This window comes from Molothrus aeneus, chromosome 8, assembly GCF_037042795.1.
Source record: "Molothrus aeneus isolate 106 chromosome 8, BPBGC_Maene_1.0, whole genome shotgun sequence".
Taxonomy (NCBI): Eukaryota; Metazoa; Chordata; class Aves; order Passeriformes; family Icteridae; genus Molothrus; species Molothrus aeneus.
This window is the reverse complement of record NC_089653.1, coordinates 2,840,321-2,864,980: the sequence shown is the minus strand read 5'-3', so window position 1 is coordinate 2,864,980 and position 24,660 is coordinate 2,840,321. Positions and strand designations below refer to the sequence as shown.

General features: G+C 50.5%; 2 protein-coding genes and 1 long non-coding RNA gene across 3 annotated transcripts; 1 reads left to right on the top strand and 2 right to left on the bottom strand.

Moving 5' to 3' along the window:
- Positions 1–4,975: 4,975 nt before the first annotated feature.
- LOC136559248 (uncharacterized) lies at positions 4,976–9,476 on the bottom strand. Its single transcript, XR_010783990.1, has 4 exons — positions 9,182–9,476; positions 7,290–7,415; positions 6,355–6,521; positions 4,976–5,836 (listed from the first exon to the last, which is right to left on the bottom strand). It is a non-coding gene; the product is annotated as an uncharacterized lncRNA (long non-coding RNA).
- Positions 9,477–11,574: 2,098 nt separating this feature from the next.
- LOC136559582 (C-type lectin domain family 2 member D-related protein-like) lies at positions 11,575–14,753 on the top strand. Its single transcript, XM_066554889.1, has 6 exons — positions 11,575–11,746; positions 12,251–12,643; positions 13,023–13,121; positions 13,224–13,405; positions 13,606–13,706; positions 13,797–14,753. Exons 1-6 carry the CDS (start codon positions 11,575–11,577, stop codon positions 13,909–13,911), a joined length of 1,062 nt encoding a protein of 353 aa, XP_066410986.1. The 3' UTR covers positions 13,912–14,753.
- Positions 14,754–16,120: 1,367 nt separating this feature from the next.
- Positions 16,121–22,098, bottom strand: LOC136559581 (protein ecdysoneless homolog). The gene is given in 9 exon segments (XM_066554888.1): positions 16,121–17,271; positions 17,785–17,957; positions 18,717–18,847; positions 18,994–19,121; positions 19,912–19,927; positions 20,528–20,651; positions 20,654–20,664; positions 21,025–21,142; positions 21,909–22,098. Coding segments are annotated over 9 exon segments (1,104 nt in total). The 3' UTR covers positions 16,121–17,058.
- Positions 22,099–24,660: the final 2,562 nt, after the last annotated feature.

Below are 24,660 nucleotides of genomic sequence, written 5' to 3'. Positions count from 1 at the left end.
GCTGACTCGGGCTGACAGTCCTTTCTGCCTGCTTGCTCAGAGCTCAGATGCCAAGACTGCAAAGCCAGGTGCTTGAAGGGGACAGGGAAGTGTCCCTGACTGCCACCACTGGGATTCACTGCAGGTGAGCAGTGGTAAAAATCTGCAGTCCTGACACCTGAGCAGCAAGTAAAAACATAAGTCTTTCACACCTTTGAGATACACTGTGCTTGCTTGGGTTACTTTTACTTCAGGAGGTTGGGAGGGGATTCCTTCAGACCATGGTGGCACGTACAAACACCCTTCCTGGTATTTTAGTTACCAGTGAGAGAAAAAGTCTTTTCAATCTACTCAAATAGGGAATTTTTTGGTAGAGCTAGAACAGCTACAAGATAATAATCACATCACATCTTTGGAAAAGCATTATATTTTAAACTGTTTTATCAAATCCTCAATGCAGACCCTTTTGACTTAGTTATGAAACAACATTGGTGGCCTCCATTCCTGATGTTAAACTAGCAGGAGTGATGATAGGTAGTACCCAGCCCTGAGCAGGACAGAAAAACAAGGTGAGGGACATTGTCCTCACTTGCATTTGCCTCAGAAATCTGTCTGAAGCCTGAAGAACACTCGCTGCAATCAAGACAGGACATGCTCCATAAAGGCAAGTGACCTAGAAAAAGGAACAGGCAATTCCTGACAGAGGCTTCCTCACCAAAACACAGCAGGGCTTTGCCATGGAAAAGGTACCAGGCAGGCAGAAGGGCACAGAGCAACAACATATTTCTCTCAAGAATGCATCCCTTAATTGAATCCTCTTTGGAAACACTTGGCTTGTATAAATCACTGAGAGCCCTCTGCTTTTAGGGATTTACAGCAAGAGCCAGCACTGAAAAGCTGCCAGCTGGGGCATTACAGCCCAAGTGCTCATAGGTATTACCAGTCAGCAGGATACACAATGATAGCACTCATCTGATGAATCAGATGTAACTCTTTGGCTAGCAGGTTGAGCATGGCACGTCACCCACCTCCCAAAAATAGCAGGGCATAAAACTCATGTTGCTACCTCCCAAAAATAGCAGGGCATAAAAACTCATGTTGATCTGTAACAGGTGCCAGCAAAGGATTGAAGTAAGCAAACCTCATGACACAACTTGTTTGATCTCTGACTGCCCATGATGCCTTGAGAAGGCTAAGCTAGAACAGAGGCCAGACAGAGTTAAAGAATAAAGCAGGGATTTATTAAAAGGATCTCCTCAATGGATGCACCTTGGGCAGCATGAGAGCCCAGCCAGGGCTGCACCCAGGATGAACCAAAATGGGCACAAAATGAACCAAAATGGTCACAAAATGGACACGGGGTCTCTCGCTTTGATCAGTTCTGCTCCATTTGCATATTGGAGTTCATTGTGCAGTCCCATCCTCCTTGTTTTTCTCTTTTCAATTCATCTTTGTTTATGCTCTTGGGCCTGAAATTTGGATCATTTGTCCTTGGTCCCAAGCTAGAGAAGGAATTGTTTTGTGAAGCTCAGAACTACACACCAAAGCAGTACAGAATCTGAAAAATATAAAAGCTAAAACTTATGGCATGACTCAGAAAAATCTTATCTGGAAACAGTGTGGGTAGAAAATTCACTCACCACATGCTCTCCCATCACCTGGGCTGCTCTGCTGCTGTGTGGAAAGGCCACGCTTTGCTATCCATCATTGTGGATGGCACAAGATCTGACTTGTATTACAGTTCTTACATGAAAAAATTGTTTTAACTTTAAACAAGCTCCGAGACACTGTGGACACACACTGAGCCTGATGTTTGGCCTGAGAGGACATAAGCACTCCATGGAACACCCTGACAACCTCACCTTGTAGAAGTCATTTGTCAGCAAACCTTTTTGAGGGGTCCACGAGCAGCTCACCTCTGGCAGCTGCAGCAGACAAGTTGTCAGAACAACCTGTAAACGCACAGGTACAATCCCTGTGTTCAGTCTCAGGCACTGCTTGAACAAACTCATCTGCCCCAGCCTTCAGCTCCCATCTAAATCTTGCTCACTTTTCAACCTAGCAGTAGATGGAAAGCTGATATAAGATCCACTGGTCCTTGTGCTCAGCTGTAGGTAGAATCCTTTAGGTTGTGCTCTTCAGTGTTTGCACCCATGGAAATACTGCAGAGGGACGCAGAAGATTTACTAGCATGTTAAAAAGAAGCTGAAAACCCACGAAGGATGACATTTGGGATAGGGACACAAGCAAATTCACACATCATATGACATGTGATGACATGACAGTTAAATATGGCTGCTGTGAGTATGCAGCATGGAGGACAGCTAGATTAAACTAGAATAGATTCCAAAACTATTTGGCCTTATAGCTGCAGCTAAGGTTAATAACCCTCACCAATTTATAAAAAGGGAAATCTGCTCTGAACTAATTTGGATCACTATCCCTGCAGCCATTGGGTATCGTGACTCCTTTTCCCAACAAACTACAAAGTTTGGCTTTCCTGGAAATCTCTCATGTTCTGCTTCCTACCTGTAACAGTGCTCAAGTGACCCGTGTGATCTCTCTGAATGAAGTGAGCTTTACCTTCACAACAGCTCTGCTCTTCACTTCCCAGCCTCGTGCCCTTGGGAATTTCCATCTGGGAGCATTGGCCTGCTGAGGGAGAGGCTCTGTTCCAAACATCCCCACTTTGCAGCAGTACCCCATGATGGGGTTCTCCTGCCTGGACCAATCCCTTTGCTCCTCAGCTCCAGCTGGAGCCCAGAAACCTGGCAGTTGTTAAGGAGCCCTTGCCATGGCACGGCCCCACCCAGCTGATTCCCAGCCTGGCAGCACAGTGGGCACCCATTCCCAGCCCTGGCCGTTGTTTCCATCCTGCTGTAAGGAGCCCAGTTGTTCCCAAGTGTTCCTGCAGCAATCCAGGCCCAGGTGTCTCTGGGGTTTGCAGGGGCTCTCTTGGGGGTACCTGGGGGTATCTGTGGGATTGGGGAGGGGGCCTGAGCTGTGGGGGGGGTCTCTGGGACTCCTGCTCTTTGTCCCTCGTATTCCCCATCCTTTTTCCTCTCACGTTTTGCACCCTTTTCTCACCTTTCTAGAGCTTTCCTGCTTCCTAAATGCCACCTTTTCACCATTATGCCATCTCCATTTTTCACTCTTCCTCCCTTTTTCTGCTGCCCTTTTTTTTCCCCAATTTCTGGGTCCCATTTTTTTCCTGCTTTTGTCTGCCCTTTCCCCCCCTTTTTTCTGCCTTTTTGCCCAATTTTTTGGCCCCTTTTTTTCTCCTGCCCTTTTTTGCTACCTTCATTTCCCACTCTTTTTCCCCCGCCTTTTCCCCCACTCCTTTTTGCTGCCATTTCCCCACACACACTTTATTTCTGCCATTTCTGTCACCCTCTATTTTCCACCTTTTTTTTTTGCTGTTCTTTTTGTTGCCTTTTTTTCGCCCTTTTTTTGCCCCTTAATATAAATCCATCAAATGATGGAATCAGTGGGGGTTTCTACCAATGTAAACTGTAAAAACTAAGGGACAATAAAGATTCCCTGTCATTTTAAACTTAAAGATGGTGAAAATTGAAGGTTTGCTCTCATTTCAAACTGATAAAATCCCATCACAAAGGGTGTTCCCTGATCTATTTCAGCAAGAAAATGGGGATTCCCCATGCATTGATAGCCCTTAAACAATGGCCAAGGCAGGGTTTCTTTCCACTGATACCCTCAACATTGCAGGTGAATGGGGATTCCCCCAGTTGAAACACAGACAATAAGGGAAAATTAACCAGTTAAACAACTCCAGAACACACTTTGACAGAAATCCATTGAAAGGGAACCCCACACCACTTGTGTGGTTCCCTAATTATTCCGTCAGGCTTCCTTCACTAAAAACACTCTCAGAATTAAAAGTGGAGATGCCTGGTGTGTTACCTCAAAGCATGGAAGAGGCAGCATGGAAATGCTTCTTCTTCCATGGCAAACTCTCCTGGGAGCACTCCCAGAGCCTTGCAGGGCTCCACTGTGAAGCTGCTGAACAAATGGAAATGGTTGGGATGAGCACAGCCCCAGAGAAATCCCAGCCCCACTGATGGAAAAGTCAGATTATCCAGCAGCAGCATCAGCTGGAGTGTTTGCAAAAGAGCAGCTTTGTTCTGAACCCCAGCTTAGGAGCTCTCCTCATGCACTAAGGGAGTCCTTCCATCTAATTTGACCTTTTCTATAACATAGGACACACAGCAGTTAAATGCAATCATTCATGTTCTTCAACTCAATCATTCTTTTTAAGTATCTAAACTTGATCTAGCTACTCATCAGTGGAGAATTTTATGTATTTCCAGTGTAAATTCCTTCCCTGGTCAAACACCAACCCCTCCCAAGGTTCAAGTACCTCTGTTTTCCACCACTAACTGCTCATTATCCTTGTCTCAATTAAAAAACCTCTGTTAACCCCATTTTTCCACCACACATTTGTCTGAGTCTCTCACCTCTCAGCAGTCCAAATTCCTTGAAATTCAGCAGAACCTTCTTCACACTTGCCAGCTCTTGCTGTCCATCTCTAATCCCTGTCCAACCTGCCAGTGCTCTCCCTGAACTGCTGCCAAAGTAAATCACACAACATCAGTGGAGGACAACTCATTAATTGCTGAATGAAAAGGAAATAAAGAGAAATTAAGAAGCTGATTTGGACCCAGCAGGACTGAACTGCTGGCGTCTGTGCATCAGGAATTTCTATGTATTTTATTTCAAATTTATCTTGTTGAAACTAAAGTTGTCATATTTAAAATAGATTTTTCATTCCACACAAAAGCAACATGCTGCATGCCTTCCAACCACATTTTCACTGAAAAAGAAAAAAACAAAACTGTTCAGCCTGGGCTCACATAAAGCTACTGCTGGCATGATACCAACACTCAGCAATAATGGAATTCATTCAGAAAATGACCAATGAACTTTCACTCCAAGAACTGATACTGCACTGAGAAAATTATGCATACCCTCAAAAAAATTCAGTAATCAAGTTGTATTTCTGTTTTTATTGAAGTAAATTTGAAAAATACTTCTGGCCAATATTTACACATTTGCTTCAATTACTCTTCAAATCCTTGTGCTTAATAAGGAACAGGCTCTTACAGAATTGTCACAAGTTCTTACAATGCAGCATCATGCTCTGGGCAAGGATTAAATGTCTGCCCAACATTTCACCAGCGTTCCCAAATCCCTGAGACTCTTCCTGCAATGTGGTATTTCCCCACCTCCCCCAAAGGCAGCAGCATTTTCAGAACAAGAACTGCTCCCCAGATTTTGAACCCACTCAGCAAGGTGGGTAAAAGGACATTTTAGAAATGTGGCAATTTGGATGACTGAATGGAAAAATGGAAGACAGGTGTTGTAATAAAAGAAAACCTCATTTGAGTCATGCATTCAACATCATTTTTCATTTTTCTGAAATTGTGTTAGCACTGGGAAAATCTCATTTCCATCCAAGACAGTGTGCAAACAGAAGCTTTTGCAGGTAAATTCCCTCTGCTGAAGTGACACATAATGAAGAGAATGCTCTAAATTGAAACCTTTGGCCTCTTCTTCCACATCCTGCTGTGTGTCTGTGCTTCACCTCCCCAGCAGCCACGTCCTGTCCAAAGCCTCTCCTGCCTTCTCAGCTGCCAGTGAGCTCTGTGCTCTCAGGTAAATTCAGCCCCAGGCTCTGTAAAATGTTCGAGGTGGGTCCTGCCAGGCCAGCCTGGGCACTGTAGGACTCGAGCAGGTTTGCCACCAGGTTCATGTCCACATCCAGGGCTGCCAGCTCAGCAGCCTCAGCTCCAGAACCAGGGCCAGCACTCTCACATGGGGCTGCTCCAACAGAACTTGCCTGCAGAGAGTACCAAGAGAAAGCTTTATCAAATTGCAGGAGCAGATTTCAGGGGAAAAAAAGGGTAAACCACAGGAGAAAAGAAACAACAATTGTGCAGCCAACAAAGTCCAGTACACTCCTGAGTCCTGACAGGCAGGAATTCAGACACCAAATGCTCATGCCAGCTGAAAATCACCACTGTCCATTACCCAGACTAGGTTCCAAGAGAAGGACACAAAGTGTTGCTGAGTCCTGGCTCAGCATCCTGTGGGAGAAAACTACTACAGGAGCTCAAAGTGAAGCTGCAGCTGCTTGCCCTACTACTAAAACCAGGGAAATGGAACTAAGCCTTGGAAAAGATGGGCAAATTCCAAGCTTAGGTAAGCTTTAGTTCATAAAAAACGTATCATGGTGCAGGTCCAGCACACTTGGCTTGCACGTGGGAAGGTTCCAATCCCATTGCTCAGAATGGCCACTTGCAGCACATTCCCTGCTTGCACATTTCTGCTGCAGATCAGAGCTCAAGGCACACTCACCCCTCTCTTGTGGCTGCTGAAGCTTTTCCCAACGTTGGTCTGTGCCAGCTCACGGTCCATGTCCCTCATGTACGCCTTGAGACTGCCCACGAGCTCCTCAGGAGACACCTTCTGCTCCTGCCTTTCATTCCCAGCATCCAGCTCTTGGCTGATCCTTCCATTTCTCCCTATGGAATGCAAGTCACAGGCATGAACCCAAACAATTCTCCCTCCCCTTCCTCTTCACAGCCAGGCTTCCTCAGGATGACTGTTGGTCACACAGAAATGCTGAGAGAACCAAAACAACTAAAACCTCTTGGCCATGCACACTTGGAACTCAATACGGCAAAGGGCCATTCCTGTATTTGAAATATATTAAAGGATATTAACCTAAGAATCTCAATAGTGTTGTCCAATTTTATTACCTTCAAGTAAGTATTCAATTTATGTCCCATTTATTAACTTCAAAGAAGTAGTCAAAGCCATCTTTTAAAAAAACCCCACAGAACCTCACCAGAACCTCCAGAAGTGACAAAAACACCACACACTTAAAAATTACACTTGCACAGGCCCAGATAGGTCATTGGTGTTATGTATGGATCTTGAAGAATATTGAATTCTAGAGGGGTGGAAATGAAATGCAAACCTGTGAAATCAGTTACACCTCACACAATCACATATGGTGGTTTTCCTCACTCAAGTGTATTTCTCCCCTTGCTTTAGATGAATCAATCAATCCCCACATCTCGCTTTTTCCTTTTCAATTTCCAAAATAAATTACTTTCAAAGGGGAACAAACTGCACATGTCCCCTTTAAAGACATTCATTCATTTCACACAGAGATAAGGATTCAAGCTCTGGCCCCTCCTTACTGCAACTCCTCACACAAGTTCAAGGGTTAAAATGTATTTTCCCAGGAATGTTTAAAGGCCACAGACACTGAAATAATCACAGACCTTGAAATAATCCTTCTCCTTCAAGCTCCTGAGGAATCTCTCCCACAGAGGACCGCTTAACACGTTTCTCTTGGCATCAGGAGCCACTTTACTGCTCTTGGAGCACAACATTTCAAAGCCATGAGCCTGCAGATAAAAGATGCAACAACAAGAGGTTCTCAAGGTGTGACAGACTTTGCTCACATTTTCCTGCACAAGCAGGCAACGTCCAGACAAGGACCCATTCCCTGGACATGCACGAAGCAAGTCCAAAATGCAGCAGAAATCATTAGCAGCTTCATGCCCAGCTCGTAGGCTCTGTACTGAGGATGAGATGGGGCGGGCAGGGTGTACCCACTGCGTCTGTCGGGAACAAACTGCTGCTGCACCAGCTGTGCATACAAACACCGAGTGAAAGTCACCTGAAACAGGCAGAGCAGAAACAAACACTCCCTGCAGCAGCGGGACTCTGCTGGGGACAGCCATCCAACTCCCTCCAGGCTCGCCAGAGTGGCTTTGAAGGCACCCCTAGTACAGGCAGTACCTGAGACTGCATTCAAAATATATCCTAGACAGATTTTTCTGAGAAATTGCTTTGCAGCCTTTACCAAGTTTGTTCCAATTTGAAATCCCCAACCAAATATAAACTTTAGTCATTCTAAATACATTAGGAAAAATCCTTGATATTCTGTAAAATCCCCATTGGAACTGCAACAAGTTTTGTCAGATACACCTTGTTTCCTTAACAACAATAATTGTTACACGTTTCTCTTCAACTAGAGAAGTGCTTCAGGAGAACCGGGATAGCCTGACTGCTTCAGAGCACCCACCACAGGCACTAAAAAGCAGCATTTCAGCTGCCACATGCGACCTCTGCTGGTTCCTGATCCTAAGAAAAGCCCTGAATGCAACGTTCTCAACTCACTCACTCTGTCCCCTCAAACAAAAGGAAAGTATGAGCCTGACACTCCAGGTACACACTTGCAATCCATTTGGGTGTTGTGTTCCAGCCCTTTTAAGAATCTTGGAGTAGGGGGAAAATAATTGAACAATTTTTTTGCTAATGACCAAATTAATGACCTCCATTTTAATCCACTGCCATTAGCAACCATCCATATCCAGGTGCAGGTGTCTGCTCATTATTTCACCTGGACCAGACAAAGCCTGTGTCCTTACAGAGACAGCAACACTCCAGCCCTGAGCATTCCCTACTCTGAGGGCAGCAAATCCTCTGCCCTAAACACTCCACAACATGGCAGAAATAAAAAAATCCAAGTAGTTCTGGCAGAGCTGGAAAGTTCAGGTGGATTCAGGAGTGCTCCTGAAGGGAGCAACAGTCAGGGACAGACAGCACTCTGGATTTTCAGAGGCAGCCACACCACTTGGCTAGAAGTACAAGAGAAAACTCCAGCTGCTACATGAAAGACCACTGGGTCCCCCTTGCCAACTGTACACAAGCTTTACTCACCCTGTTTTCACTGTTTTCAGGATTCAGCCACTTGGGCAGAAAATCAGCTGCTTCTATCAAGAGAAACTCTCCTCGTTTTCATCAATACTGGCCAAGGAGAAATTAGAAATTGAGCAGGAAAAGCCTTGCAGAGCACAACAACACACTTCTGAATCCACGTCTGCTGGGATTTTTTTAATTATTCATAAACCCATAGAAAGGCTTAGGTTAGAAGGGACCTTAAAGACCAGTACCTGGTTCCAACACCCTGGCCACAGCCAGGCACACTTTCCACTAGCCCGGGCTGCTCCAAGCCCCATCCCACCTGCCCTTGGACACTTCCAAGGTGTATGGGATGGGGAAACACCTCCAAGGATGGGCAATGGTAAGACAGGACCTTCAGAGCACAGGCACTGCCCCTTTTGGCAGCCCTCGCACAAAAGCAGCTCAGCAGCACCCGCCTTACCTGGCTGCCAGCCCCGGGAACTCCCTGGTGATCTCCCGGAGCAGGTACACAATGAACCACTCATCCTCCACGTTATCCCCGAACACCGTGGTGCCGCCCAAGTGCGCCGGGATCTCGCCTGCACGGGGCAGAGAGAGCAGAGGCGGCTCAGCAACGCCATGCCAGGAACAGATTGTCCACACAGGCTGCGGAGTCTCCCTCACTGCGGATATCCCAGACCCTGCTGACAGAATCTTGTGTCCTGTGCTCGGCCATGGCCCTGCTGCAGCAGGGAGGGGGCACCAGATGCCTCACTGGGGTAACCCGTGCTGTAAAACCGAGAGGCTGGGAAGCCGCCGGGTCCCCCTCACACACTCCCGGCTCCCCCTCACACGCTCTCGGTTCGAGCCCGCCGGGTCCCCCTCACACACTCCCGGTTCGAGCCCGCCGGGTCCCCCTCACACGCCGTCGGTTCCCGGCCGCCGGATCCCACTCACACGCCACAGTTCCCCCTCAGATGCTCCTGGTTTCAGGCCGCCGGGTGCCCCTCACACCCCCGCCCCCGGGTCCTCCTCACACGGCCCAGCTTCCCCTCACAGGCTGCCGGTTCTCGGCCGCCGGTTCCCCCTCACACTCTCCCGGTCCCCACTCACACTCGGCCGCCGGATCCCCCTCAAACGATCCCGGTTCCCCCGCAGACGCTCCTGGTTTCCGGCCGCCGGGTTCCCCTCACACCACCCCCCCAATTCCCCCTCAGACGCCCTCAATTCCCGGCCACCGGGGCATCCTCACACGGCCCAGCTCCCCTTCACACGCTGCCAGTTCCCTGCCGCCGGATTACCCTCAAAAGATCCCGGTTCCCGGCCGCCAGGTGTCCCTCACACTCTCCCGGTCCCCCCTCACAAGCTCCCGGTTCCCGGCCGCCGGATCCCCTTCAAACGATCCCCCCCACTTCCCTCTCAGACGCTCCTCGAGTCCGGCCGCAGGGTCCTCCTCACACTCTCCCGGTTCCCCCTCAAACGCTCCTGGTTCCCCCTCACACGCTCTCGGTTTCCCCTCACACCCCTCGGTCCCCCCTCACACGCCCTCGGGTCCCGGCCGCCGGGTCCCCCTCACACGCTCTCGGTTCCCGGCCGCCGTGTCCCCCTCCCAGTCCCCCCGCTCCGGGCGCTCCTCCCGCCGTGCCTCCCGGCCCGCTCCCGGCTCACCGCGGCCCGGCACGTAGCGCAGGCGGAACGGCTGCCGCTGCCACACGTAGGAGGCCAGGAGCGGGGCGAAGCGCACCAGGGCCAGCTCAGCGCCGGCCCCCGCAGCGCCTCCATCGCGCCGGGGCCCAAAGCGCTCCGCCCCCGTCCGAAACTCAGCAACCCTCAACCCTGACAGAATCCACCTCGACATAAATGAGTCTTAACAAAATTCAATAGAGTAATAAAACATAACATTATTCAGATCTGACTTTGCTTAATTCTTCCAACACTAAAATAATATTGAAATAAAACAACCGAACTAACAATCAATATCCTTAAAAGTTCTGGGTACTACAAAATGTACCTTCTTCTGCTCCTATTAATACCAAAAGGCACTGAAAATGTGAACAAAGTGTGGTTGAAATAACGGCATGATTGTTTTACTGGAGGGATTAGAAAAGTGTGACAATTGTTGACCCTCTGTAATTTAACATTGAGAAAAACTCATGGCAGCCACAAATTTTATGTAACCATAAATTTACTCAGACCTTTTAAAATGCAATTGTACCGAAAGAAACAACAATGTAGAATTTGGCAAACTGTCCAATAAACCGGGAGCTTCTCAAGATTGCATTTATTGTAATAGCACATGGTAAATGTTATCAGCATTTCTGTTAAAGGAATTCGATTGTGTTACGCTGCACGTAACAATAAGGCACTGGATTTACCGCTTTGAATCACTCCAATAACAATTCTCAGAGAAATCAGAGTTCACTAAAAATACAAGGTTAACTTTAAAGAAGCATTCCAACACATGTTTAGACATTCTAGGACACGGTGCGTGAGGCTTCAGTAACCAGGGGCAGTCAGAGCCCTTGCGGCAAATGCCGGGGGTTCGCCCCGCCGCAGGGTTGGGGAGCCACGGGGGCGAGGAGTGAGTTCTGCCGGGGCCAACGGAGGCGCCGTGACGCGACAGGCAAAGCGGAGCCCCGGAAGCGAGGAAAGCCCCGGCTGAGCCACGGGCAGCCGACGCGCCTGACTCTGTTCCGACACCCCCAGTGGTTTCCATTGCGTTCAGCAGAGAGAAAAAGATATGGGTTCAGATCCCTCCCTCCGGGCTCCCCGAGGCGGCAGAACGGTGAAGGAGCCGATCCCGGCGAAGGCAGCGGGGAGCGCCGGGGAGAGGGGACCACGGCGGGAGCGGGGAGCAAAACGACCGCCCCGGAGATGCGTTCCCGCCCGCTGATTGATCGATTCGGCCGGAAGCCATTACGCACGCCAAAAACGGGAATTTACGGCGGCAGCGGCGGCTCCACGTGTGTCAGCCTGGGACCGCAGCGGCGGCGGCACCCGGAGCCCGGCGAGGCGGCGGCGGAGCTCGGAGGCGGCTCCAGCCCAGGTGGGACCCAAGGTCGGTGCTGCCCCAGCTCGGGGCTCGCTGCGGGCGTAGGGGCCGCGGTGAGGGCCGGGGGGTTCTGGCGAGTTCCTGGTGGCGGCTTCCCACGTTCACAGGCAGGGAGCCGCAGCGGCCGTGCCGGCGCTCGGTGTGCCCGGGCTCCAAGGCGCCGGGGCAGGGAATGCGGGGCACAATGGTGAGCAGCCCGGGGCTGCTGCTTCTTGCCCCTCGGCAGGGGCGGGCTCCGAGCCGCAGCTGCCCCGGGCCAGCAGCAGGCGGCAGCTCGCAGGCGCTGTCAGCGCCTGGCCCGGCACGGAGCTGGGCTGCAGCGGCTGCAGAGCCACAGGGGCCGGGGCTGCGGGCACCGAGAGCTCCCGGAGGCTGCGCTTGTCTCCGCAGCTGCTGCCGCACCTCTGGGCAGCGGGGACAGCGCAGCCACAGCTGGCACCGCCCTCCTGAGCCCCCAGGGCCGGCACCAGCAGTGACCTCTCACCGTGTCCCTTTCAGGGTGCCAGCAGCGCGGCTGTGAAGCTGTTCCCGAGGCCGAGCTCCCAAAGGATCTGCCAGCAGCACTCCTGAAGTCCCCGGAGCAAGGTGCTGTTTGTTCCAGGCAGAGAGATGCCGGCTGTGAGCAGAAGGAGAGTGAAGTCTGCTCCATTCGTGGAGTTGCGAATGAGCTCCAGCATCCCCAGCAGGGACCAGCAGCCGCGGTTCCACACCTGCCTGGGGCCCAAGAAGACTCTTGGCATAAGCAGGAGGTTGTCACTTGTGAGTGTGCAGTGAGTGCAGATGTGGAGAATGGATTCTGCACCAGTGATGGGAGTGTGAGGGAGAGCCTGGCTCCCCAGGGCACATCAGCAACCAAGAATGAACACAAAAGGAACCTCAGAAGATTCCTGGGTGAGTGCAGGGCCACCCCTGTGGCCTCCAGGGTGGGGCCAGTGTCCCCTCCCAAGGGCAGGGCTGGCAGGTGTGTGGCTGTTTCCCGATGTCTGGAAGAGGCCTGGTGCTCTGCTGGGCCCCATCAGTGGCTGGAAGCAAGAGCCCCAGCTGCCCCCAAGGCTGTGCAGTTCTCCTGCTGCAGCCTGTGCCCACTGCTGTGTCCCTGGCTGTGGGCACAGCTGTGTCCCTGGCTGTGGCCAGGCTCTTGGCTCTCTGGCTGCCAGCTGAGTGAGGCCCACACTGGCTCAGGGCTCCCTGCTCTGCTCCCTGGCCATGGGCTGAGCAGATTGCAGGCCCGGCTCTGCTTCTGGCAGCCAGCAGCTCTTTCCTGCTGCAGGTGAATGGATCAGGGGCCATCCCGTGGGCACGGCGGTGCTGATTCTGCTGCTCCTGGTGCTGGTGCTGGCTTTGGGGGTGGCCTTGGCTGTGCTGGCAGGTAAGGGAGGGGCAGCAGCCTGGGCCCAGCCCCTCGGGGCAGAGCGGGCTCCCTGCTCCCTGCACAGGGCAATCCTCAGACCTTCTCCTCTTCCCCCTGCAGCACCACAGGTTCCAGTCACACCTGCCACCTCACAGTGTGTTCTGTGCTGTCCCTTTGACTGGGTTGGGTACAATGGGGTCTGCTACTACTTCTCAAGGGATTACAGCACCTGGGAGCAGGGTCAGGAGCGGTGCTCCGAGCTCGGGGCCTCCCTGGCCATTGCCAAGGATGAGGAGGCCATGGTGAGTGAGGGGCTGCGGGCGGTGTGGGGTGGCTGAGGGCAGCCTGGGGGTGCTCCTGGGCCGGGCTCGGTGCTCGTAGGGCCGGGGCTGCAGCCCTGGGCCGGGGCCTTGCAGGGAAGGAGCCCCGGCGTGCGGGGGGAGCCCCGGGCCCGTGTCCCCCCGAGGGGCCGGGGCAGCTCCCACTCCTCTCTCCTGGGCAGGATTTGCTCTTCCGCCTCTGCGGGAACGTCGATTTCTGGCTCGGGCTGCCCAGACAGGGCGAGCGCCTGCACTGGGGGGACGGCAGCAGCTACAGCTCCCGGTGAGTGCCGGGGAGCCGGGCAGGGCCTGGGGGCACAGGGGCACAAGGGCTGCCCCTGGCAGCCAGCGCTGCCTCTGCTCCTCCCTGCAGGGTTCCTGTCCTCGGCAATTCCCAGTGCGTGTACCTGGCTGAGAAGAGACTGAGGAGTGACAACTGCTCCAATGAGCGGCCGTATCTCTGCAGCAAGGCCCCAGCTCCCCTGTAACAGGGGCTGCAGAAAGGACCTTCTCCACACTGGGCAGTGCCAGCTTCACCTCTGAGCCCAGCACAGCGCTGTCCTTCCTCAGCTGCACCCTGTGCCTTGCCCTTCCTCTCAGGGTCACCTCAGTGCCTCTTCATGCCCAGTGCCAACGCTGGGCTGGGGCTGCAAAGGAAAAGTCTCTGCAATCCATCCTGCCACCAATGCTGCCTGCAGTGAGTGCATTGCCCTCATGACACAACAAGCTCCAGTGGGAAATCCAAATCGCCCTGGGCTCTTGGAAATCATCACAAACTGGCCTGAATGTGGCACTTGTGAACTGTCCTTGGAAGAGGAGGAAGAGCAGCTGACACATGCTGAGGAGGAATCTCACTTTCTGCATCAGGCACCTGACTGCAAAGAATGGTCTGTCTGTCTGTTGCAAAGGATCTAACTGTCCTCCTGTGGGAGGAATCCCAGGCTGAAACAAGACAAGGATTTCTCGCCAGGAGGGAGAAGCAGAGACATGACATGACTGTAACCCCCATCCCTCTGTGCCACTGTATGGTGTGGAGGTGATGGAATCGGGGTAAAAATGAAGCCCAGGAAGGTAAAGTGAACTGTCCTCCTGTGGGAGGAATCCCAGGCTAGAGCAAGACAAGGATTTCTCTCCCTGAGGGAGAAGCAGAGACATGACCTGACTGTAACCCCCGTCCCTCTGTGCCACCATGTGGTGTGGAGGGATGGAATCACGGTAAAGTGAAGCCCAGGAAGGACAGAACAGTGTGGGGAAGGTGCATTTTTAGGATTTGGTGTACATCTCATTCCCTTGCTCTGATTTGTTTGATAATAAATTCAATTAAATTTAATTTCCCCAGTCTGGGCGTGTTCTGCCCATGATGGGTGAGAGATCTCTGGCTGCCTTTCTTGAGAGCCCCGAGCCTTTCCTGCTGTGTTCTGTTGCCTGCCCAGGGGCAGGAGCAGAGGCACAGAGCGCTTTTGCTGGCCCTGGACACCTGGCCTGGCCCAGCCCAGCCCAAGAATCCCTGCCACCCTTCCCTGCACCATTACCCGGCCCCACGGCGGCTCCGGCTCCGCGGGCAGGCGGCTCCAGGAGTTCAGAGAGGGCAAAATGGGAGCGAGGGACAGGAGGCAGCTGGTGCCAGTGGGTGAAATGGCTTTGCTGGAGCTGGCAGGGAGAGGAGGAGGAGGGAGAAAGTGGTGCCAAGTAAAGGGGAGAGAAAGAGGGACAAGGTGCTGGGGATGGCCATGGGGTAGGTGGGCATTTCGCTTTCCAGCTCTGTGCGAGGAAAGGAAAATCTGTTAAATCCAACCAAGAAAAGAGGGAGAAATAGCAGGTGGTGGAAATCTCTGACAATTGGGATTCATTTGATCTGCCTGAAGTGCAAAAGCCAACAGTCTCCAAGCACCACCAGCGCTGTGATGGGCCTGGCCCTGCCCCTCCCCTGGCTGCAGCAGCCGCCTGTTGGGACAGGCCCTGTTCTCTAAAAGAGCTGCACTCAGGGACCATTGGGGCAGTGCTGGGTAAAAAGTGAGGAATGGGAAAGGGTGGGAAGTGTGAAGGGAATGAAACAGAATGGTATAAAAACAAATGGTAACAGAACTGCACCAGGAATGGCCACGGATCACTGTCACTAAGAGCTGCACTGAGGGACGGCCACCTCAGCTTAGGAGCTCTCCTCATGCACTAAGGGAGTCCTTCCATCTAATTTGACCTTTTCTATAGCACAGGCCACTCAGCAGTTAAATGCAATCATTCATGTTCTTCAACTCAATCATTCTTTTTAAGTATCTAAACTTGATCTAGCTACTCATCAGTGGAGAATTTTATGTATTTTCAGTGTAAATTCCTTCCCTGGTCAAACACCAACCCCTCCCAAGGTTCAAGTACCTCTGTTTTCCACCACTAACTGCTCATTATCCTTGTCTCAATTAAAAAACCTCTGTTAACCCCATTTTCCATCACACATTTGTCTGAGTCTCTCACCTCTCAGCAGTCCAAATTCCTTGAAATTCAGCAGAACCTTCTTCACACTTGCCAGCTCTTGCTGTCCATCTCTAATCCCTGTCCAACCTGCCAGTGCTCTCCCTGAACTGCTGCCAAAGTAAATCACACAACATCAGTGGAGGAAAACTCATTAATTGCTGAATGAAAAGGAAATAAAGAGAAATTAAGAAGCTGATTTGGACCCAGCAGGATTGCATTGCTGGCGTCTGTGCATCAAGAATTTCTATGTATTTTATTTCAAATTTATCTTGTTGAAACTAAAGTTGTCATATTTAAAATAGATTTTTCATTCCACACAAAAGCAACATGCTGCATGCCTTCCAACCACATTTTCACTGAAAAAAACAACCCCAAAACTGTTCAGCCTGGGCTCACATAAAGCTACTGCTGGCATGATACCAACACTCAGCAATAATGGAATTCATTCAGAAAATGACCAATGAACTTTCACTCCAAGAACTGATACTGCACTGAGAAAATTATGCATACCCTCAAAAAATTCAGTAATCAAGTTGTATTTCTGTTTTTATTGAAGTAAATTTGAAAAATACTTCTGGCCAATATTTACACATTTGCTTCAATTACTCTTCAAATCCTTGTGCTTAGTAAGGAACAGGCTCTTACAGAATTGTCACAAGTTCTTACAATGCAGCATCATGCTCTGGGCAAGGATTAAATGTCTGCCCAACATTTCACCAGCGTTCCCAAATCCCTGAGACTCTTCCTGCAATGTGGTATTTCCCCACCTCCCCCAAAGGCAGCAGCATTTTCAGAACAAGAACTGCTCCCCAGATTTTGAACCCACTCAGCAATGGGTAAAAGGACATTTTAGAAATGTGGCAATTTGGATGACTGAATGGAAAAATGGAAGACAGGTGTTGTAATAAAAGAAAACCTCATTTGAGTCATGCATTCAACATCATTTTTCATTTTTCTGAAATTGTGTTAGCACTGGGAAAATCTCATTTCCATCCAAGACAGTGTGCAAACAGAAGCTTTTGCAGGTAAATTCCCTCTGCTGAAGTGACACATAATGAACAGAATGCTCTAAATTGAAACCTTTGGCCTCTTCTTCCACATCCTGCTGTGTGTCTGTGCTTCACCTCCCCAGCAGCCACCTCCTGTCCAAAGCCTCTCCTGCCTTCTCAGCTGCCAGTGAGCTCTGTGCTCTCAGGTAAATTCAGCCCCAGGCTCTGTAAAATGTTCGAGGTGGGTCCTGCCAGGCCAGCCTGGGCACTGTAGGACTCGAGCAGGTTTGCCACCAGGTTCATGTCCACATCCAGGGCTGCCAGCTCAGCAGCCTCAGCTCCAGAACCAGGGCCAGCACTCTCACATGGGGCTGCTCCAACAGAACTTGCCTGCAGAGAGTACCAAGAGAAAGCTTTATCAAATTGCAGGAGCAGATTTCAGGGGAAAAAAAAGGGTAAATCACAGGAGAAAAGAAACAACAATTGTGCAGCCAACAAAGTCCAGTACACTCCTGAGTCCTGACAGGCAGGAATTCAGACACCAAATGCTCATGCCAGCTGAAAATCACCACTGTCCATTACCCAGACTAGGTTCCAAGAGAAGGACACAAAGTGTTGCTGAGTCCTGGCTCAGCATCCTGTGGGAGAAAACTACTACAGGAGCTCAAAGTGAAGCTGCAGCTGCTTGCCCTACTACTAAAACCAGGGAAATGGAACTAAGCCTTGGAAAAGATGGGCAAATTCCAAGCTTAGGTAAGCTTTAGTTCATAAAAAACGTATCATGGTGCAGGTCCAGCACACTTGGCTTGCACGTGGGAAGGTTCCAATCCCATTGCTCAGAATGGCCACTTGCAGCACATTCCCTGCTTGCACATTTCTGCTGCAGATCAGAGCTCAAGGCACACTCACCCCTCTCTTGTGGCTGCTGAAGCTTTTCCCAACGTTGGTCTGTGCCAGCTCACGGTCCATGTCCCTCATGTACGCCTTGAGACTGCCCACGAGCTCCTCAGGAGACACCTTCTGCTCCTGCCTTTCATTCCCAGCATCCAGCTCTTGGCTGATCCTTCCATTTCTCCCTATGGAATGCAAGTCACAGGCATGAACCCAAACAATTCTCCCTCTCCTTCCTCTTCACAGCCAGGCTTCCTCAGGATGACTGTTGGTCACACAGAAATGCTGAGAGAACCAAAACAACTAAAACCTCTTGGCCATGCACACTTGGAACTCAATACGGCAAAGGGCCATTCCTGTATTTCAAGTATATTAAAGGATATTAACCTAAGAATCTCAATAGTATTGTCCAATTTTATTACCTTCAAGTGAGTACTCAATTTATGTCCCATTTATTAACTTCAGAGAAGTAGTCAAAGCCATCTTTTAAAAAAACCCCACAGAACCTCACCAGAACCTCCAGAAGTGACAAAAACACCACACACTTAAAAATTACACTTGCACAGGCCCAGATAGGTCATTGGTGTTATGTATGGATCTTGAAGAATATTGAATTCTAGAGGGGTGGAAATGAAATGCAAACCTGTGAAATCAGTTACACCTCACACAATCACATATGGTGGTTTTCCTCACTCAAGTGTATTTCTCCCCTTGCTTTAGATGAATCAATCAATCCCCACATCTTGCTTTTTCCTTTTCAATTTCCAAAATAAATTACTTTCAAAGGAGAACAAACTGCACATGTCCCCTTTAAAGACATTCATTCATTTCACACAGAGATAAGGATTCAAGCTCTGGCCCCACTGCAACTCCTCACACAAGTTCAAGGGTTAAAATGTATTTTCCCAGGAATGTTTAAAGGCCACAGACACTGAAATAATCACAGACCTTGAAATAATCCTTCTCCTTCAAGCTCCTGAGGAATCTCTCCCACAGAGGACCGCTTAACACGTTTCTCTTGGCATCAGGAGCCACTTTACTGCTCTTGGAGCACAACATTTCAAAGCCATGAGCCTGCAGATAAAAGATGCAACAACAAGAGGTTCTCAAGGTGTGACAGACTTTGCTCACATTTTCCTGCACAAGCAGGCAACGTCCAGACAAGGACCCATTCCCTGGACATGCACGAAGCAAGTCCAAAATGCAGCAGAAATCATTAGCAGCTTCATGCCCAGCTCGTAGGCTCTGTACTGAGGATGAGATGGGGCGGGCAGGGTGTACCCACTGCGTCTGTCGGGAACAAACTGCTGCTGCACCAGCTGTGCATACAAACACCGAGTGAAAGTCACCTGAAACAGGCAGAGCAGAAACAAACACTCCCTGCAGCAGCGGGACTCTGCTGGGGACAGCCATCCAACTCCCTCCAGGCTCACCAGAGTGGCTTTGAAGGCACCCCTAGTACAGGCAGTACCTGAGACTACATGCAAAATATATCCTAGACAGATTTTTCTGAGAAATTGCTTTGCAGCCTTTACCAAGTTTGTTCCAATTTGAAATCCCCAAGCAAATATAAACTTTAGTCATTCTAAATACATTAGGAAAAATCCTTGATATTCTGTAAAATCCCCATTGGAACTGCAACAAGTTTTGTCAGATACACCTTGTTTCCTTAACAACAATAATTGTTACACGTTTCTCTTCAACTAGAGAAGTGCTTCAGGAGAACCGGGATAGCCTGACTGCTTCAGAGCACCCACCACAGGCACTAAAAAGCAGCATTTCAGCTGCCACATGCGACCTCTGCTGGTTCCTGATCCTAAGAAAAGCCCTGAATGCAACGTTCTCAACTCCCTCACTCTGTCCCCTCAAACAAAAGGAAAGTATGAGCCTGACACTCCAGGTACACACTTGCAATCCATTTGGGTGTTGTGTTCCAGCCCTTTTAAGAATCTTGGAGTAGGGGGAAAATAATTGAACAATTTTTTTGCTAATGACCAAATTAATGACCTCCATTTTAATCCACTGCCATCAGCAACCATCCATATCCAGGTGAAGGTGTCTGCTCATTATTTCACCTGGACCAGACAAAGCCTGTGTCCTTACAGAGACAGCAACACTCCAGCCCTGAGCATTCCCTACTCTGAGGGCAGCAAATCTGTTGTGAACGGCGGAAGAATTGCAGCACACAATATGCGTGAATCTTAAAGTTTATTGATAGCTCACACATTTTTATATTGGTGTTATGAAGCTTATACATATTGCAAAAGCTGAGCTCATTATTGGTTAAAGCACACTTAGATCAACCACACTTACTTCTATGCTCTAATGATTATTTTGTTTCTATGTTAACATTCTTATAGCTACTCTACCTAGGTTATCTTCATTTTCTGGCAAACGATTTTCTCTCCTATCTTCTTGTTGCAGCAAAGGTCACTATGACTTCTGTCAGTGATTGGACACTTATTACTTAATCTCTAGCTTGTTTCTTCTATCTTTATCTAACGGTATCACATCAAAGTGGCTTTTCTCAGCTAGCTAATTATCTAAAAAGCTCTCCACACAAATCCTCTGCCCTAAACACTCCACAACATGGTAGAAATAAAAAAATCCAAGTAGTTCTGGCAGAGCTGGAAAGTTCAGGTGGATACAGGAGTGCTCCTGAAGGGAGCAACAGTTAGGGACAGACAGCACTCTGGATTTTCAGAGGCAGCCACACCACTTGGCTAGAAGTACAAGAGAAAACTCCAGCTGCTACATGAAAGACCACTGGGTCCCCCTTGCCAACTGTACACAAGCTTTACTCACCCTGTTTTCACTGTTCTCAGGATTCAGCCACTTGGGCAGAAAATCAGCTGCTTCTATCAAGAGAAACTCTCCTCGTTTTCATCAATACTGGCCAAGGAGAAATTAGAAATTGAGCAGGAAAAGCCTTGCAGAGCACAACAACACACTTCTGAATCCACGTCTGCTGGGATTTTTTTTTAATTATTCATAAACCCATAGAAAGGCTTAGGTTAGAAGGGACCTTAAAGACCAGTACCTGGTTCCAACACCCTGGCCACAGCCAGGCACACTTTCCACTAGCCCGGGCTGCTCCAAGCCCCATCCCACCTGCCCTTGGACACTTCCAAGGTGTATGGGATGGGGAAACACCTCCAAGGCTGGGCAATGGTAAGACAGGACCTTCAGAGCACAGGCACTGCCCCTTTTGGCAGCCCTCGCACAAAAGCAGCTCAGCAGCACCCGCCTTACCTGGCTGCCAGCCCCGGGAACTCCCTGGTGATCTCCCGGAGCAGGTACACAATGAACCACTCATCCTCCACGTTATCCCCGAACACCGTGGTGCCGCCCAAGTGCGCCGGGATCTCGCCTGCACGGGGCAGAGAGAGCAGAGGCGGCTCAGCAACGCCATGCCAGGAACAGATTGTCCACACAGGCTGCGGAGTCTCCCTCACTGCGGATATCCCAGACCCTGCTGACAGAATCTTGTGTCCTGTGCTCGGCCATGGCCCTGCTGCAGCAGGGAGGGGGCACCAGATGCCTCACTGGGTTACCCCGTGCTGTGACACCGAGAGGCTGGGAAGCCGCCGGGTCCCCCTCACACACTCCCGGCTCCCCTTCACACACTCTCGGTTCGAGCCCGCCGGGTCCCCCTCACACGCCATCGGTTCCCGGCCGCCGGATCCCACTCACATGCCACAGTTCCCCCGCAGACCCTCCTGGTTTCAGGCCGCCGAATTCTCCTCACACCCCCGCCCCCGGGTCCTCCTCACACGGCCCAGCTCCCCCTCACACGCTGCCGGTTCCCGGCCGCCGGATTACCCTCAAAAGATCCCGGTTCCCGGCCGCCAGGTGTCCCTCACACTCTCCCGGTCCCCCCTCACACGATCCCGGCTCCCGCCCGCCGGATCCCCTTCAAACGATCCCCCCCCCACTTCCCTCTCAGACGCTCCTCGAGTACGGCCGCAGGGTCCTCCTCACACTCCCCCGGTTCCCCCTCAAACGCTCTCGGTTTCCCCTCACACCCTCCCGGTTCCCCCTCACACCCTCCTGGTTCCCGGCCGCCGTGTCCCCCTCCCAGTCCCCCCGCTCCGGGCGCTCCTCCCGCCGTGCCTCCCGGCCCGCTCCCGGCTCACCGCGGCCCGGCACGTAGCGCAGGCGGAACGGCTGCCGCTGCCACACGTAGGAGGCCAGGAGCGGGGCGAAGCGCACCAGGGCCAGCTCAGCGCAGCGCCGCAGCAGCGCCTCGCCGCCCGGGCCCGCCGCCGCGAACAGGCGGTAGCGCACCGCGTCCTCGGGCAGCGCCGGCCGCCGCAGCGCCTCCATCGCGCCGGGGCCCAAAGCGCTCCGCCCCTGGGGGGGAGCGGCGCGATGGAGGCGGCGGCGCTGCGCTCTCTGCCCGGAGCCGCTGCGCGTTCACGGGCAGGGACCAGAGCGGCTGGGCCGGCTGCGTTAAAATTTAGTGCCAGCCTTTCCTTGCTGGGCCAGGTGGCACTCCACTCAGGCACTGGAGTGCCACAAGCCTGCAGCCAGATTGCTTCTCCTTCAGCTTTAATTCAATGTTCTTTTAGCTTTGTTTAAGTGTTCTTAGAAATGCTCCAAGTGAAAGAAGAGAACAGAAATAGGTTGGAGCACCAACCTATCAATTACTAGCACAGTAATTGATATTTTACTCTTCCTCTTTTCCTTTTCAAAATATATGGAGATGAGAAAAACTTTTTAAGTCACTGGTTTGGGAAAAACACTCTCTTTTCCCTTTCTTTGGAAGAGATATGCAAGTCCTGAGACCCTGGGCCAATGCTCCCTGCATTTTATTGAGGTTTTTATAATTAAACAAGGGGCTGATAAGATTGACAAGGAAGATAAGACTCAGGAGCTCGCTGGGCAGCAGCCTCCAAACTCTTTGCAAGAGCAGTAGGGTGTGAAGGCTGCTTTCCAGTGTGAGATTAATCCATAATAACATGCTCAGTGAGATCAAATGTACGGCTTAGAAGCCACTTGTTATTTCCCGAAGTGCAGGAGCTGGAGGGTTTGACAAAGCCTGGGGAGAATGATGAAGAATATTCCTGTCAGATTTCTGCTTCTCTCCTTGTGCCAGCAAGGGAAACCCATCCTCGTTAAGGGTTTGTTCCTGTGTGACTCCTGTGGAGTTTTCCCAGCCGGGTTTTCTCTCCTGACAGCTCAAGTCTGGCCCCTTCAAGAGCAGAGCTCGCTGTGCCCCCAGGGCTTTGCTGCTGGGAGCACTGGGAGAGATCCTGGGACCACTGGGAGGGAACTGGGAGCACAGGGAATGCCAGAGGGAACTGGGAGGGAGAGTGGGAGCAGCGGGAGTGAGCGGGAAGGAGCCCTGGGAGGGATATCAGGAGCCCTGGGCAGGAACAGTGCTCCCAGTTCCTGCCCAGTGCTCTCCCCATCCCTGCTGGGGCTTGCCAGGAAGAGGGATACTGGCAGGGAACTGGGAGGGAGCTCCTCAGCACTCTGCAAGGGCAGCAGCCCCGGGGGGGACCAGTGAGGAGGGGGAAGTGCCCCCAGTCCCTCCCCAGAGCCCCCAGAATGGGGCATTACAAGGAGAAAAGGGATTGAAATGGAGGGGGAAAGCTTTTCTGTGATTGTGTTTGACCTGGGGGGATCCCCATTCACCTGTGATTTGAAGGGTCTCAACTGAAGGAAAACTCACCTTTTTCATCTTTTTGGCTGCCTCCCTTGGTGGCGCCTCCATTTCCCATGATTTTCATGTTTAAATGGAAGGAAGAACCCTTTATGGTGCTGTTTGAGTTGACAGAAAGAGCCCCATTTCCATCATCTTCAGGTTCAAACTGAGCAAACACGGCTGCCCCTGGTCTGAAAGGGCTTCCCTGGAGAGGAACCTCTTGGTGTGCCACTGTAAGAGTTCCATCGAGGGGCACCTCCATTTGAAGGGGCCTTCACAGGTGAAAAAGATGTCCAAAAGCCCCCAGAATGGTCTTTGTTGAGGGAAATTGAAGAGGGAAACTGCATTTCCCCTCATTTTAGGAGCCTAAATTGAGGAAAACCCCCCTTGATTCAGGATTAAACTGAGGGGAGACCCTCCTTTTGCATCATGTTATAGATACATATTATAGTATTAGCTTTTTGCAAATATTAAAATGGATTCTATATGTGCAGTGTTAAAATAACTTTGCTATAGAAATATAATTTTTATTTCTGTTGTTAACTAAAACCTAGAAGTAGCTGATACAAATAGGCTTGTGTTAAAATGCCTGCTTGGTTGGGATAATATCCAAAGAACATATGATGAAGACCTGCTACTAATAGACCAACTATCAGCACTCATCTTCTGTAAAAAGCCCAATAACTAAAAAAGAAAGATAAGAATAGACTAAAACTGTCGCAGACATCTTTCATCAAAAATCCTTTCTTAGGATTTTTCCTTGTGAGAAGCTGCAGTTTCAGCAACCAAAAGTAAACAATGGTTATCTGCTGCTGTGGAATGCAACAGGCAGACCTGTGATTGGTCTCCTGTGGATGTTTGGATTTCCTGACCACTCATGGCAGAGCTGGCTCTTGCTCTCTGTCTGAGACACAGATCTTTGTTATTCATTCTTTTCTATTCTTAGCTTAGCTAGCTTCTGAAGAAACCTTTTCCTTTCTATTTCTTTTTAGTATGGTCTTAATGGAGCATATATCATAAAATAATAAATCAAGCCTTCTGATCATGGAGTCAACATTCTCTTCTCTTCTTCATCCTGAAAACTCTTGTGACCACGGTCACATAAAACCACAACCAACAAATACACATGCTCCAAACCAGCAAACCTGAACAAGAGCCAAGCTAAACAGTTTTAAAAGCATGTAAATTAATTTTTTAAGTCTAAATCTAGAACAGATGATGGAAAGAAACAGTATTTT

Bases quoted from the DNA above. Each gene is read 5' to 3' on its own strand.
- LOC136559582 (XM_066554889.1), top strand. From the start codon at position 11,575: ATGCGTTCCCGCCCGCTGATTGATCGATTCGGCCGGAAGCCATTACGC. The intron at 11,747-12,250 runs GTGGGACCCAAG...TGTCCCTTTCAG, and splicing joins CGGAGGCGGCTCCAGCCCAG to GGTGCCAGCAGCGCGGCTGT. The intron at 13,406-13,605 runs GTGAGTGAGGGG...TCTCCTGGGCAG, and splicing joins CCAAGGATGAGGAGGCCATG to GATTTGCTCTTCCGCCTCTG.